The sequence below is a fragment of the Cephus cinctus genome, unplaced genomic scaffold (genome assembly GCF_000341935.2).
Source record: "Cephus cinctus unplaced genomic scaffold, Ccin1 Ccin1_scaffold0935, whole genome shotgun sequence".
NCBI lineage: Eukaryota > Metazoa > Arthropoda > Insecta > Hymenoptera > Cephidae > Cephus > Cephus cinctus.
Genome location: NW_014333502.1, coordinates 439,384 through 452,282, shown reverse-complemented (window position 1 = coordinate 452,282; position 12,899 = coordinate 439,384). Strand labels below are relative to the sequence as shown.

At 42.2% G+C, this 12,899-nt stretch overlaps 2 protein-coding genes across 14 annotated transcripts; one reads left to right on the top strand and one right to left on the bottom strand.

Moving 5' to 3' along the window:
* The first annotated feature begins 862 nt into the window (after positions 1 to 862).
* On the top strand, positions 863 to 10,264 carry LOC107271372 (AF4/FMR2 family member 4). 13 transcript variants are annotated; one of them, XM_015747314.2, is made up of 16 exons: positions 863 to 980; positions 2,536 to 2,619; positions 2,682 to 2,989; positions 3,086 to 3,227; positions 3,322 to 3,441; positions 3,523 to 3,788; positions 3,858 to 3,967; positions 4,050 to 4,733; positions 6,173 to 6,382; positions 6,667 to 7,004; positions 7,109 to 7,363; positions 7,450 to 7,720; positions 7,838 to 7,963; positions 8,046 to 8,323; positions 8,453 to 8,597; positions 8,671 to 10,264. In XM_015747314.2, the coding sequence occupies exons 3-16, from the start codon at positions 2,760 to 2,762 to the stop codon at positions 8,700 to 8,702; spliced, it is 3,207 nt and encodes a 1,068-aa protein (XP_015602800.1). In that variant the 5' UTR covers positions 863 to 980; positions 2,536 to 2,619; positions 2,682 to 2,759; the 3' UTR covers positions 8,703 to 10,264. The 13 variants fall into 13 exon arrangements, with proteins under 13 accessions (XP_015602800.1, XP_015602796.1, XP_015602795.1 ...); XM_015747310.2 differs by having other exon boundaries at positions 7,079 to 7,363; XM_015747309.2 differs by having other exon boundaries at positions 7,076 to 7,363.
* Positions 10,265 to 10,268: 4 nt separating this feature from the next.
* LOC107271375 (protein cereblon) lies at positions 10,269 to 12,847 on the bottom strand. The gene is made up of 7 exons (XM_015747316.2): positions 12,377 to 12,847; positions 12,130 to 12,242; positions 11,736 to 12,062; positions 11,414 to 11,666; positions 11,190 to 11,335; positions 10,921 to 11,117; positions 10,269 to 10,842 (listed from the first exon to the last, which is right to left on the bottom strand). The coding sequence occupies exons 1-7, from the start codon at positions 12,432 to 12,434 to the stop codon at positions 10,674 to 10,676; spliced, it is 1,263 nt and encodes a 420-aa protein (XP_015602802.1). The 5' UTR covers positions 12,435 to 12,847; the 3' UTR covers positions 10,269 to 10,673.
* Between the last annotated feature and the right edge of the window lie 52 nt (positions 12,848 to 12,899).

Genomic DNA, 12,899 nt, shown 5'->3' with positions numbered 1-12,899 from the left:
ATAAAAAAAAAGAAGATGAAAAAAGAGTTCTTCATGGGGGATCGAACCCGTAACCAGCAGCGGTATATCTTGACAGGTTATTGACTCAGCCACGATGCTCGTTTAATTCTAAATTAAATTTTCTATAGATATTTATCTATGATATTTCAAAATTTCTCTTTGAACTGTTCTCGGTCGTTTCATTTACCAACGAATTTCGCCATTCATTTTTTAATGTTCATTTTCGGCATGATAAGAGGTAAAGAGTGAAAACCAATATTTCTATGCATTTCTTATAACTTTGAACTTTATTTGAATATACACATTTGTTTGCGCATTACGTCCATACAAACGTTTAGGGTTCGGTTGGACGGAAGACCTTGCTGCCCCGCCTGTTAGTCAAGAACGGTTTGTGAGGGGCGGCAACTTTTTCCCCACCAACGAGCAACCATTTATTTTCGCTGACTGCAATATCGGCTGGAACGATGATCATGACCCGCGCGGTTACGCGAAATCTGTAACATCGACAGAGGCGATGATCACGAAATCCTACTCCCGGACTCGCCGCTACGATTTAGCGCCATGCTTTTGGTATCGCCTAAAACCGGAGCGTTGTGCATCTCCCCACTTATCTCTGCCTTAATAACGTTACAATAATGAATTTAATAATTGTTTTGACAAGCGCCCCCACTCGGTACACTTTTATCCTTAAACATAATTCAGCCGCGCTGCCCGAAACATGTCTAAAAGAATCAACGAATGAGAGTCTTGATCCCAAAAGAAAGAAACTAGATGGCTTCTTGCGATTGGTCCTAGAGGTAATTTAGCCCTAGCGTGGTATCTAGTTTGAAATTAGATTAAAACCTATGGTTAAAACACATCCCCCACCGTTATCGCGTGCAACGTCCGCTCTTGCGCGTCGTGGTTTCGCGCACGATCAGATCTCGTCGACCATAAAAATTTCCCAGTAGAGAAAAGATTTGTAGTGTAAAAGTTGATACGTAAGTAAACAACCCGGTTGGAATATTGGCTCAGGAGTTATTAGCGAGGTGACGAGCCATACCCGGGGTAGTTAATCTAGTAGCAATTTAGAAATCCGCAAGGTGCTGACGTGCTAAATGGTCGAAATTAAGGTTAAAACGGGTTGGCCCCTTCCTGAGGGGGGTACTTGGCGACCCCAGCGACCGACTCCGTGTCTTTCTCTGTCTCCTTCTGTCTCTCTTAACGATATTCACCAGATCACTGACCTTCCCGAACGTATTAATTCCCGTTATGCCCTCAGATTTATCCTGTATCCTCTCATACCCTCCAGGAAATACCTCTGGATCTCTACGTGTACATCGGAGCTTAAAATTCTCAAGTCTTTTACCTCGAGACGAAGACTCGACAGAGAAGGAGAGTGCGTGCTTAACTAAGTGAGACAGAAAAAGACAGACGGTGAAAGAGAGGGAGAAAGAAAGAGATTCAGTGTTACAGTGTGCGTGAAAAGGAGAGAGACAAAGGGGGGATAGAGAGAATTAGAGATTCTGCGAGTATGTGAGAGAAGTATTAATGGAGTCCGTTCGATGGTACCTGTCTCGTAGTAGTCTGATTTCCCAAGCTTGCTTTTTCTATAGATTGTATGTGCTGTCGTACAGGGGTTCTGGGGGAACATGTATATGACGAGAACGAAAGATATACCAATTCTTTGCGTGGGTAGGGAAAAACGAGTGGGAGTGAGAGCCAGTGTAGTTAGAATAGCTATATAATATGTGCGTATATACATTGGGTGTGATGGTATACGTATGGATGATATATACGTATAGATGATATACGTATGGTGTATGACTATATATATGTGTACACATATATCTATATAGATATAGGTGTAGGTATACGTCGTCGAGTGGGAGAGGCGTCACTTTTATCCCAATTTTCTTCAATCGTAGCTACCTGCTTATGGACTTGGGTTTATACTGCTTGCTGGCGTCTTTTCTGATTTTTGAAGGTTGTTCCAGTGTCGTTAATACGTTTTTCTCACGGTTTCGTATCTGTTTTATGGTTATATGGGACATTTAAAGATCTCTGTGACGTTTCTTTGCCTCCCAACGCCATCAACAGCTGTTTCCGTATCATCCTTATACGTTCGCGATATTTCAACGGCAGGGACGGTTCTTCCTGGATGATTTCTTACTTTTGTGATTTGTCTCTTACGTGCTGTATCAAGTTTTTTGTGATTTCGTGAGTTCGTGGGATTTCGCATTCCTTGGGCGTTCTTTGTTAGGTGTGACAGCTACTGTCAGAGGCAACTTTTTCTTCAGGTTTTGTTATAGAATTTCATCGCTTTACGCATATTACGTTTCTTTACAGTTGTTGCATAATTTTTGATTAAACTAATTTAATGGTTTTTCTTAAATTTAGAATTATATATTATTTATTTTAAATAGTTGTACATAGTGGATTATCCATTTATTGATTTAAGTTCATCATGGGATTACATTACACAAGAGATCCTGGTATATCCCTTTTAAGTATACTTCATGGAATTTGTTGATGATTAATTTGTATCTGTTGTAGATAGCAAAAGGAAGCCAGCACAACAGTTCAAGTTGCAGACAGTGTTGGCAATCTAGTACAAAGAAATTAATATAAGCCCTACGTGTAAGTGTTATCAGTGTTGTGTTGGTGTATCATCGTCTGACTCTAATGAACCTCCTCCATAGGAATCGTGGGCTCCGAAGGAACCTTTCTTCTTCCCCATTGCCGTGACTTGTACCAGGCGTGGTTAACCGAGAGAGAGGATGTCGGTGTTAAATCAAAGCGGCGAGGATGCAGTCGAGTGTCCATTGTGCATGGAGCCATTGGAAGTTGACGACCTGAACTTCTTTCCATGCACCTGTGGATATCAGATTTGTCGATTCTGCTGGCATAGGATTCGCACCGATGAGAATGGCCTTTGTCCCGCGTGTAGGAAGGCCTACTCGGAGAACCCCGCCGACTTCAAACCCCTCACGAAGGAAGAAATCGGGAGGTAAACCCAAGATAGTGAGGTTATGTCTTGGGTATTTATCCTTGGTGGTTACTAATTGTGCTATGTGTCTGTGTCTGTGCGCCACTCGGTAATCAGGTTGAAGGCGGAGAAGAGGCTGAAAGATCAGCAGCGCAAGCAGCGGGTCACAGAAAATCGTAAACATCTGGCAAACGTGCGCGTTGTGCAAAAGAACCTCGTCTTTGTGGTCGGCCTCCCAATGCGGTTGGCAGATGCCGACGTGAGTGTTTCTTATCAGACAGAAATAGTTCATGGAAGAGCTTCTATTAGTAGTGCTGTGAAGAAACAATAGAAATATTTATGATGTGTTCCAGGTGTTGAAGAGGCATGAGTACTTTGGGAAGTTTGGAAAGATTCATAAGGTTGTGATCAATCAGAGTACTTCCTATGCTGGATCGCAGGGACCCAGTGCCTCAGCCTATGTCACTTACCAGGTAAGTGAGATCCATTTTTATCGCTGTGCAATGTTTTGTTATAATGAAAGCAACAGGACGCTTATTGTTGAATTAAAACAGCGACAAGAGGACGCGCTGAGGGCGATAGAGGCGGTGAACAATATCGTCGTTGATGGTAGGACGGTTAAAACGTCCTTAGGCACGACGAAGTATTGTTCGCATTTTATGCGTAATCAGGCCTGTCCAAAGCCAGACTGCATGTACCTGCACGACTTAGGAGACCAGGAAGCTTCCTTTACCAAGGAGGAGATGCACCAGGGCAAACATCAGGAGTATGAAAGAAAATTAGTGCAGTCCCTGCACGCTCACGCCTCGGCCTTACAGCGGTAAATTCCAGCAATTATAACATACCTTTGTAACAAAACACTAAACCTTTGAATTATTACGTTCACCAGGAAACCGACACCTTCTCCACCTTCCACTGGGAGTATCGTCCGGGAAAACGGTACTGTTAGTTCACAGTCTAAAGAGGCCTGGCCCTCGTTACAACCTGGCCAAACAAACAGTAAGTTTCGACTATGAAAAATGTACTATATACTGTAACCATGTAGTATGAATAATTATCAATTTATCTTTTACTTTCCTAGACACACAGCCAAATGGCAAGGAATCCTCACCGCCAACGCAAACCTCTACAACACAGTCAAACTCGCTGAATGGCACTAGTGGTAGCAATCCGGTGCAACAGAATCACGCAACCCTGTCATCCTCTCAGAACAACAACAACAAAGGAGAGAACAGTGCGGGCTCACAGAGACGTGGCAAGAGCAACAGTGAGAGCAAGGCACAGGCTGCCAGGAACAAGCATAAAAACTCACAGAACAAAGAAAAACATGGCACGAGTACGAGGACGACATCCAGATCGGAATCGAGCTCGGGTCCCCAGGTCTCTTCGCAGACAACTATTACCAAGGAAGGCAGAAATTTTACCGGAGACACACCAAGGGAAGAACAGATGTCATCGTCATCGTCGTCTTCTGCGACACAGAAAACTGCAGGACGCTGCAAACCTGATTCCCAGTCACAATTACAATCACAGCAGCAGCAAAAATCCCAATCTGCACAGATAAAAAAACCTGCTCCAGAAGAAGTTAAGGTGAATGGACTTATGGAGAATGGCGAACGCAGCCAGTCCGAAAGCGAAGCTGAACCTCAGCGCGAAGGAAGCACACCGGCTAGTACTGTTTCCAGTTCCGAGGATTCCAATCCAAATCATAATGGCGAACGTCTTACGGAATCCGGCGAGGATAATGGTGGCATGGCTGTGTTAGGTGAGTTCTTTATGCTCACTGTTATTTTTCTCATTATTGACTGCGTGCTCCTTCGTTGTTGACAATCCTCGTATTCCTTTCTCTATTTCACTCTGTCCCTTCTCTTCTTTCTTTTATATCGAAACCGAACGAGATTGTTTTGTCTAAATACTCAACCTCCATCGATACTCACGTCAATACTGTCCCTTGGCTGAACCAGCGTCCGAGCTCGTTTATTAAATCCAGCTTCGATATTTATCGCCACGTCGAAAGGCTCATAGAGAAGTAAAAAATCCAAGAATATGTCTTTCGAATCTAAACCGGTGCTAACGACAAGGCTGTCTTTATTGTTTAACAGAAAAAGAAGTAGGAAACCATCAATTCGGTCTTATAATGGTTTTCGTATTTTACTCTTAAAAAAAAGACTCTAATCTAATCTGTACTAATCTTGGTGGATGATCCTAAGTATTTTCCAACGAAGGACACCCCGCTCCCACCCACTTTCTCACGAATATCGTAAGAGATAGCCCATAGGAACTTAAAAGACCTAGAGAGAAATTAATATTAAAAGAAAGCGAAGAATCGACGTGTAAGATTAGAAACGTGTAACTTCAATAAGTAGAATTTGCGGATAACGATATAGCACAAGTGCCATATAGTGCTGAATGATGGTAAAAGAACAAAAACAACACATGTGCCTCACTCTGTTCATACAGTATCTAAACACACACACCCACACACGCATTATATATGTGTATTTCTCAACAAGCATAGAGATAAAAGTGATATGAAATACCACGTTACACACATTCGCGGTATAGTTATACTAGTACTACATAGATATATATGATACATTAAAAGTTGATTAATACTATATGCCAAAATAAAGAGAGTTCATCAGAAAACAACATCGAAGTCGTGTTTTATGTTTTGTTTCTGTACGCTTACTATAATCTTATCCTGAGACTTGTAATACCGGGTTATCTTACGCTAGTAAAATTAGCCGCGATCCCACGAAAATCCTATGCCCAGGAATTTGAGAACCTTGTGTCAGAATGATTTTGTCAGTGCCTTTAATTAATTTTTTCTTTGCACAACTCAGTGTCAGAGTACAAATAGATTCGTACGAGAATGAGCTTTCACTGCTGACAAAATATAACATACGTGTACTGTACCGATGATGCTATCTGATTTTCTGTGCACCAGGTAAGTATTAATAAGCAGTGTCAAGATAATGGAGTTGTGCGGGACTCCGATGAGGTAAGGACGAGGATAGATCAGTTTCCTGGGCGAAGGTGCACGTGGCTCCGGTTTATAAATGTTTTATGATAAATAATTTAATCGAGGTGTGCGAAACAGTAATTTTAAAAATGATGGAGCTGTTTATTCTGGCATTGACGGAGGCGCAAAGCGAGTCGATCGCGTCTCGTAGTGTAGAGGTCTGTGCGTGTCGTCTCTAGGTACGTCGCCGGCTAGCACGAACTCCTCCCAGGGTGGAAACGTTCAGCAGCCTCCTCCAGGACTGCAGTGCAATCCGCTGGTCAACGGCTCCCAAACGCAACTCAACCATCGGTCCATCTTTCAGGCGGACAATAACAGTTTCTTCAGCTCGAACAGCTTCCAGAAAATATCTGCGGTCGTCGCCTCGACGCCACCTACCTCTCAGACAGGCACGTAGTGTCCTTAGAATAATACGAGGAATCAAACTAGAAAGAGAAAGGAAAAAATGTGACTTCACTCGAGGTATACTTAGCTCTGCCATATGCGTATAACGAGGTGTCAGTAGTAGTGATTGTAAGAGGAGGAGGTTCAGGTGGAAGATATTTTTTATACAACACACCATCAGGCACTGATCCAACCTGGATGGGAACCTGATGAACTTTTCAGGAGGTCACGTTTTTCTTTGTCTCACTGGAGAAGATATTTTTATAGAGGTTTTTTCTTTCACGTGCAGCAAATCAATCTCTCGACTGGACGAGTACGGGTTTGGCTGCCATACCGGACTCCTTGCCGGCGGTACACTCCAGTGAGGATTGGCAAGCGGCTTTTGGATTCCAACCGGAGTCCACCAGGTCGAATCACGTCGCCCGTAAGTCCAGTCCCACTGGCTCGCCTGGGGTCAATTTCAATGAGGATTTCATCGATGGCGAGGTCTACACGAATTCACAATTCACCGCGAACATCACCGGGAACACGGCCACCTTCACCTCGAGTATTCTTGTTAATTCGCCAGCTTCCAAGTTCATGGCCGACTTCCAGCAGAATTCACTCAGGCAAAGGCTTACTATGCAGGTGAGTTGAGTAAGGTGTATCTTTATTTTTTTTGATATGAGAGATCTCGCCTACCATGCGTAAAGGCACAGCAGAACCAGGAAAATTGCGAATACATCAAACAGAATGGACACGCCACCCTGGACGAGGTACACAAGCATGAGGAACCCGGCGCCGACGTTAAACCCGAGGATGATCTTGGTTTCGATCCATTCCACGAGACTCAAAAGGCACTGGCGGAACTTATGGAGAACGAGATTCAGTTGCAGCAGCAGAGGTTGTTTCAGCAGCAACAGCAGCAACAACGGGAACGAGAGGAGCAAAGCAGGGCGCAGCAGCAACAGGGACTTGCTGGTCTTGGTCCGCAACACTTTCCGCAGGTAGTTAACGGCAGTTAGAAATTGCGAAAATTTTTTATATTTTTTTGCGCCAACTCATCCTAACGTTATTCTCTCATTATCTCCAGGTTGCTCACATAGCTCACCTACAACAACAGGCGCAGCATCTGCAAAATCTCCAGGCGCTTCAACAATCACATTCGCTTCTGTCGAGGCTTCCACAGAATCTATTACCCCCGAGTACAGCACCTAGTGCAGCACCAGGAACGGTAACGGCGAGTAATCTTGCCCAGCGTAGCAGGCTCCCACCGCCAGGATTTCCGGGATCCGCTGCGAATCACATGAACTCATTTGGCTTGGGTATACCGAGGCCTGCGCCGACGAACACTGCTCTCTCGGGTTAGTTAATCATCTCATCAGTTCGCTAGACAGACGTATCCAAGTCCTAGAGGGAGGTATCGACGGCATCTATTTGCCAAATGCCTCTGGACACCCTGTTATATCTTATGGAATTAGTTATGTCTACAGGTAGTAAGATATTGCCGTTCATGAGTCATTCGTCGGGCGTTCTGTTCACCGGGACGCAGCCGCCCCAGCAGACGACATATTTGCCCAATGGTAATCCTCTAATTAACGCCCCAGGTAATTCTCCGATACAATACTCTAACAGCTAGTTAATCCGATAGTCTCAATTGCTCATCGCAGTACTATCTTTTATCCCAAGGGGTTGGCAAATGCGCAGGAGATGCTGCAGTGTACAGCCTCAAAGATTGGTGTGACATAAACAATCAGCAGCAACAACAGCAGCAACAGCAACAACAATTCCACCATCAACCCCTTCATCAGAAGGGTGGTTGGAATAATTTTGGACCGATCGCCGACTGGACTTCGATCGATCCCGCCATTGTTAGCTCCTCCAGGCCTCTGCCTTTCCAGGCTACCGGCACTTGGCAATTTCCACATGCTCATCCATCGCACACTGTCTCTCACAATGCGCAACAGGTGCGACACCACAGTTCCTTGCTACAATTACGATCCTTTACCTTATTGGCGTATCGCTTTTATATCTAGCATCTGACCTATGCTCATCTCCACTCGATATTTATTTCCGCCTAATCTATAATATCACAGGAGCAGAACGCACCGCAGCATTGGGCGATGCAGCCACCTCCTGGCTTCGCTGCGCCAGCGTCCAGCGCGCAACTGAATAGCCAACAGCCGAGCACAGCTGCACAGCCGCACACCAAACTCATCTCTGCAGGGTCGGAAATCGAGAGTGAGTTGTACACGATTAAAATAGAGAATAACCTTCTCTTGATCTTTAGATAAAAATGTCACTGAAATTCTAGAGAATATCAATTGTGTCTGTGCAGACTTGTAAACGCGTAGACAAAAGTGGGAAGAGGATTTGAAGAGTCGCCAAGCTTTCGGACGTCAGGATTTCGAGAAGGTGGTCGTCGAATAAATCAAGAGAAATGATGAAGAAAAGAACAGCTGAAGAGCCAAAAGCTGCGAATAGAAAGGAGAACGTAGTGAGGGACTGAAATAAAGGCGACGATAAGGATGACTAATCACTTTATCGAATTGTGCCCAACGACGTACGTCTTCTTCTCGTCTTCTGTATCTCTTTACTCTCTTTCTCTCTCTCTCTCTCTCTTTTCTCCTCCATATCTGTATCTAAGTGTAATCCAACTACGAATGGACCAAAAAACGAATACGTGATTAATGAGAATTGAAATCGGCGCCATGCGATTCCACAATGATTTAATGCGGCATGGTATACTGTCCCAACGTACTCTTCTCGAAGACGATGTTATTTAATATATATTAAACCAAGAGAAAATGTCACTGTACATCCAGAACGGTTTAGCGCCTCGTGTGTATCCTCGCTTAATCCTCTTTCTCTTTTCTGGAATATATGGTCGAACTCCAGGAACGAGAGGACGTGCACTGTACATCAATGTAATCGCCTTCGGTCCTTTGTGAATGCTGTGGTCCATTTACGAAGGACCGAAGGACACGTGGACACAGGATAACTTACGGAAGCAATTCAATCTTTCTAGTAAGAAGCGAAAGGACTCGCGCTAATCAGCAATGGAGAATTTACGTTATACACATATATATGAGTGCAGACATTTTAGCACCCAGATATAACAGAGGACACGCATTACGGAGGACAATCGCAGCTAGACGAGCGTGACCTCTTCAAGAACTTTGTTCTCTCTCTGGACGATCTGGACGTTAAGGACAGTCGCAAAGACGAGAGACGAACTTTATCCGTATGCCAAACGATTAATCTGTTATCCTTGAAATTTCATTTGCTCTTACAATTACGATTTCGCAACGCTACACAGATATATTCTTCCGTTATCAAAAAAAAATTAAATTAAATTGTTCGAGGGTCACGGGAGTCACTGTGGACAGAGGAGGATAAAACAATGTGGGACAGAAAGAGAGATGGGAGAGACGTGTGTCACAAAATGAATAGTGGCGGCAAGCGCAAAGCTTAAAGAGCTCTCCTCATAACTCGTTAATTATGAACAGGCCGGCTAGGTTTGGATAATTCACGTCCAAGGATTACGTCGAAGACGTTGAATTGAAAGCCCACGAGGAGAGAATCGCGGATAATGGCGATATACATTTGAAATGGGAGAGAAAGAAGCTTACAAGGATATAAAAGAGAAAGATAGCGAGTGAATAAATAAAATGGTTTAATTGATATGTGGGAATTATGATTAAAAGAAGGAAAAATGCGAGAGAACGAATTCGATTAAAGCCAGCTGTGTAAAACGTATGCGACGTGATGAATAATTGCGATTATTATTGAGATGATATGATGAGGACTATGATGATGATTAATGATGATGATTATTATTATATAAAAATTCATTGATTTAAGGTAATCGAGAAATATACGATATGCGAGAGCAATGGTCGAAGCGATCGGTCAGTTGTACTTTTTTATTTATATTTCACATCAATCCAAAACCGAACCAATCCCAATATACTTGGAGATATAATAGGCAATGTTTTATATCGGATATAAATATTTACTTTTATTGTAGATCCAATTGCTTTCATTCCACAATACGGTGAGACGTCATGATAAAGTAATACAAGATATTCCAAGTGGTATATCATATCTTATTTGCATATCGGCCAATGCTATAGATTTTAAAGGCTGTAAAAGTAGTCTTAGATATTTATGCCGATTATAATAGCGTCCTTTGTTTTTTATGTTGTTCAACATCAATTAGTATCCAGATATATGCAACATAGTCTTAAAAGTGGATATCGTAAAGGCGAGTATTTAGGGTCTTCAGAATGTCGCTGATTCCTCGTGAAAAGAAACTCAATATCCTGGAGACTCACTTCTTTTTTTATTACGTCTTGTACGCGATCTTAGACTTTTTCTTGTAAGACCCCATACGGCTTCGGGCCTCAGGCCTTTTTGAACAGCAGTGAATAACCATCCTATGTGCATGCCACATCCTGTACAAAGTGCTATAGTCCACGCGTATCTAGGTAGACATAAAGTGGTAAAGAATTAGTAAAGTTTATAGCATTCAGAAGTTACTAGGATCCTTTGTTTCGCTCACCCTGGAAACCAACTGTACTCTGTCGAAGCTGGTTCTCTGCTTTGCACCAAGTTGTATGCTTTGTAAACTGTAATTGTCTCGTGTATAACTCCACCCAAATTGCAATATGCACTTTGTGGTCCTTCTTTGCTCATTGGAAACATGTCAGACTGTTTACAGATCATGCTGCTGCAGTTACGACACTCAAAAATTCTGTCCTGCTTTCAATTAAATAATAGATAGAAAGTTCTTTGTGGAATGGTTCGAATACAAAATTTTCTATAATTTACCTTGTCTAGGTAAGCAAGTTCGCGTTGCAGCCTGGATATTGCACAGTCGTAATTTAGCAACATTATTCTTTGGCTGTCGTCCAACAACAAATTATGTGGTATCCAAAAGGATAGCTCTACAGGATCCTCTGGTATGTTGCTACCTCCTTTATGTTACGCATAGGATTAAAATTATTTAGGATGTAAACAGATTCTACTAGAGTTACGTAATTCATTCTACATACGTGTCTCTATGAACTGAAGGTACTGTTTTATTTTTAGGGATAATCTTCTTGGATCGTACTGCTTATATACCCAGGCTGGCCAAGGTGTTACTGCTGCATCCATTCTTTCTATACGATCTAGCTTACGTTCCTCTTCGAGATTTTTCGGTGTTAGTCTTAGGTTATCTAGAGAAGCTAGTCGAGCGTCTAGAAAAGGATGTCCAAGTGTGATTTCAGGAAGAATCTTCACGTTCGCTGATCTTTTTCCATATCCCTGTTGAATTGAAAATATACAATGTTTTAGCATTGAGAATATCATTTTGCAAGATACTGATTACTATACCTGTATGACTTGTAGGATTTTAAAACGTTGTCTGCCTTTTGCTTTTACACGGAATCCTTCTGCTTCGTTGCCTTCCATATATTGATAAATCTCTGCTGTTGTACCAATTGCCACTTTTTCATTGTAATTCAAACAAATCACACCAAACGTACGGTCACTCTGGATACATTTTTGAAGCATGTCTATGGTCGGTTTATCAAAAATTGTCATTGGAAGAGTCTGCCCCGGAAATATTATTGACTGTTTTACTAACAGAGGTAGGTTCATATAAATTCCATCATCCAATATTGTCCTTCCACGTAACTCCTCCAGGTTGTTTCCCAAATACTAAGATCATTATTTAATGTTAAGCCAAGACAACTATCAAGCTGGTATATGGATATTTTATACATACAGAATGTGTAGCTGGTAAAGTTAAATCAAAAGTGCTGTCCGGAGGACCTTCCGTAGGGTTGTTAATTGAAAACGGTGCTACATTCGGTCCTGTTCTCGCTGCTATCTCTAAGCCTGGATTATAATCCATTTAAATCAGGTTAAATTATATATCCACAGTTCTAATTAATAAGATTACACTATAAATTATTAGCTATATGTATGGTAAAATGGAGTTATTCGCAACACTTTTTAAAGATATTTATTACCATTATTTGCATCTATAGAGTCGCTGGATTCTCCGTCACTCTCGACGTCTACGTTCATCGTTTACGTTGCCTTATTCGCACGAAAGAATCGTCAACAAAAAGATAGTTATTTTGTAAAATTCTAAAACGTCAAAGCAGCGCAGAATATAAAACTTTACTTCCGATGGTGTTTCCATCTCTTGAATTTTCCCTGAAATGTTAACGTGACGTCACCAACCTTTCTGTTTTACCGGCAATCAGTCAGTGAAAACTGAAGATGACTAAAAAGATGAATGACTGCATGTTATCTAACGTCGGGAAGTTAGCGCGGAAAGATAGCCAATCGCATATTAGGTTCAAGAGAAGACAAGCACAACGATTGGCTAACAGCTATTCAATTTTCGGATTTTCACCACATTTAAGTTACACAATCAATCCCCTACTATAAAATAAAAAACGAATTGCAGAGCAATATGGAGCAAATCGAGAGCAATTAATACATCAAGAAAATCATGCGAAAATCTGCTTGGATATTTGAAATAGC

Bases quoted from the DNA above. Each gene is read 5' to 3' on its own strand.
- LOC107271372 (XM_015747303.2), top strand. From the start codon at position 2,760: ATGTCGGTGTTAAATCAAAGCGGCGAGGATGCAGTCGAGTGTCCATTG. The intron at 3,968-4,049 runs GTAAGTTTCGAC...TTACTTTCCTAG, and splicing joins ACAACCTGGCCAAACAAACA to ACACACAGCCAAATGGCAAG. The intron at 8,598-8,670 runs GTGAGTTGTACA...CTGAAATTCTAG, and splicing joins TGCAGGGTCGGAAATCGAGA to AGAATATCAATTGTGTCTGT.
- LOC107271375 (XM_015747316.2), bottom strand. From the start codon at position 12,434: ATGAACGTAGACGTCGAGAGTGACGGAGAATCCAGCGACTCTATAGAT. The intron at 12,243-12,376 runs GTAATAAATATC...ATTATAATCCAG, and splicing joins CTCTATAGATGCAAATAATG to GCTTAGAGATAGCAGCGAGA. The intron at 12,063-12,129 runs GTATGTATAAAA...TAATGATCTTAG, and splicing joins CTTTACCAGCTACACATTCT to TATTTGGGAAACAACCTGGA.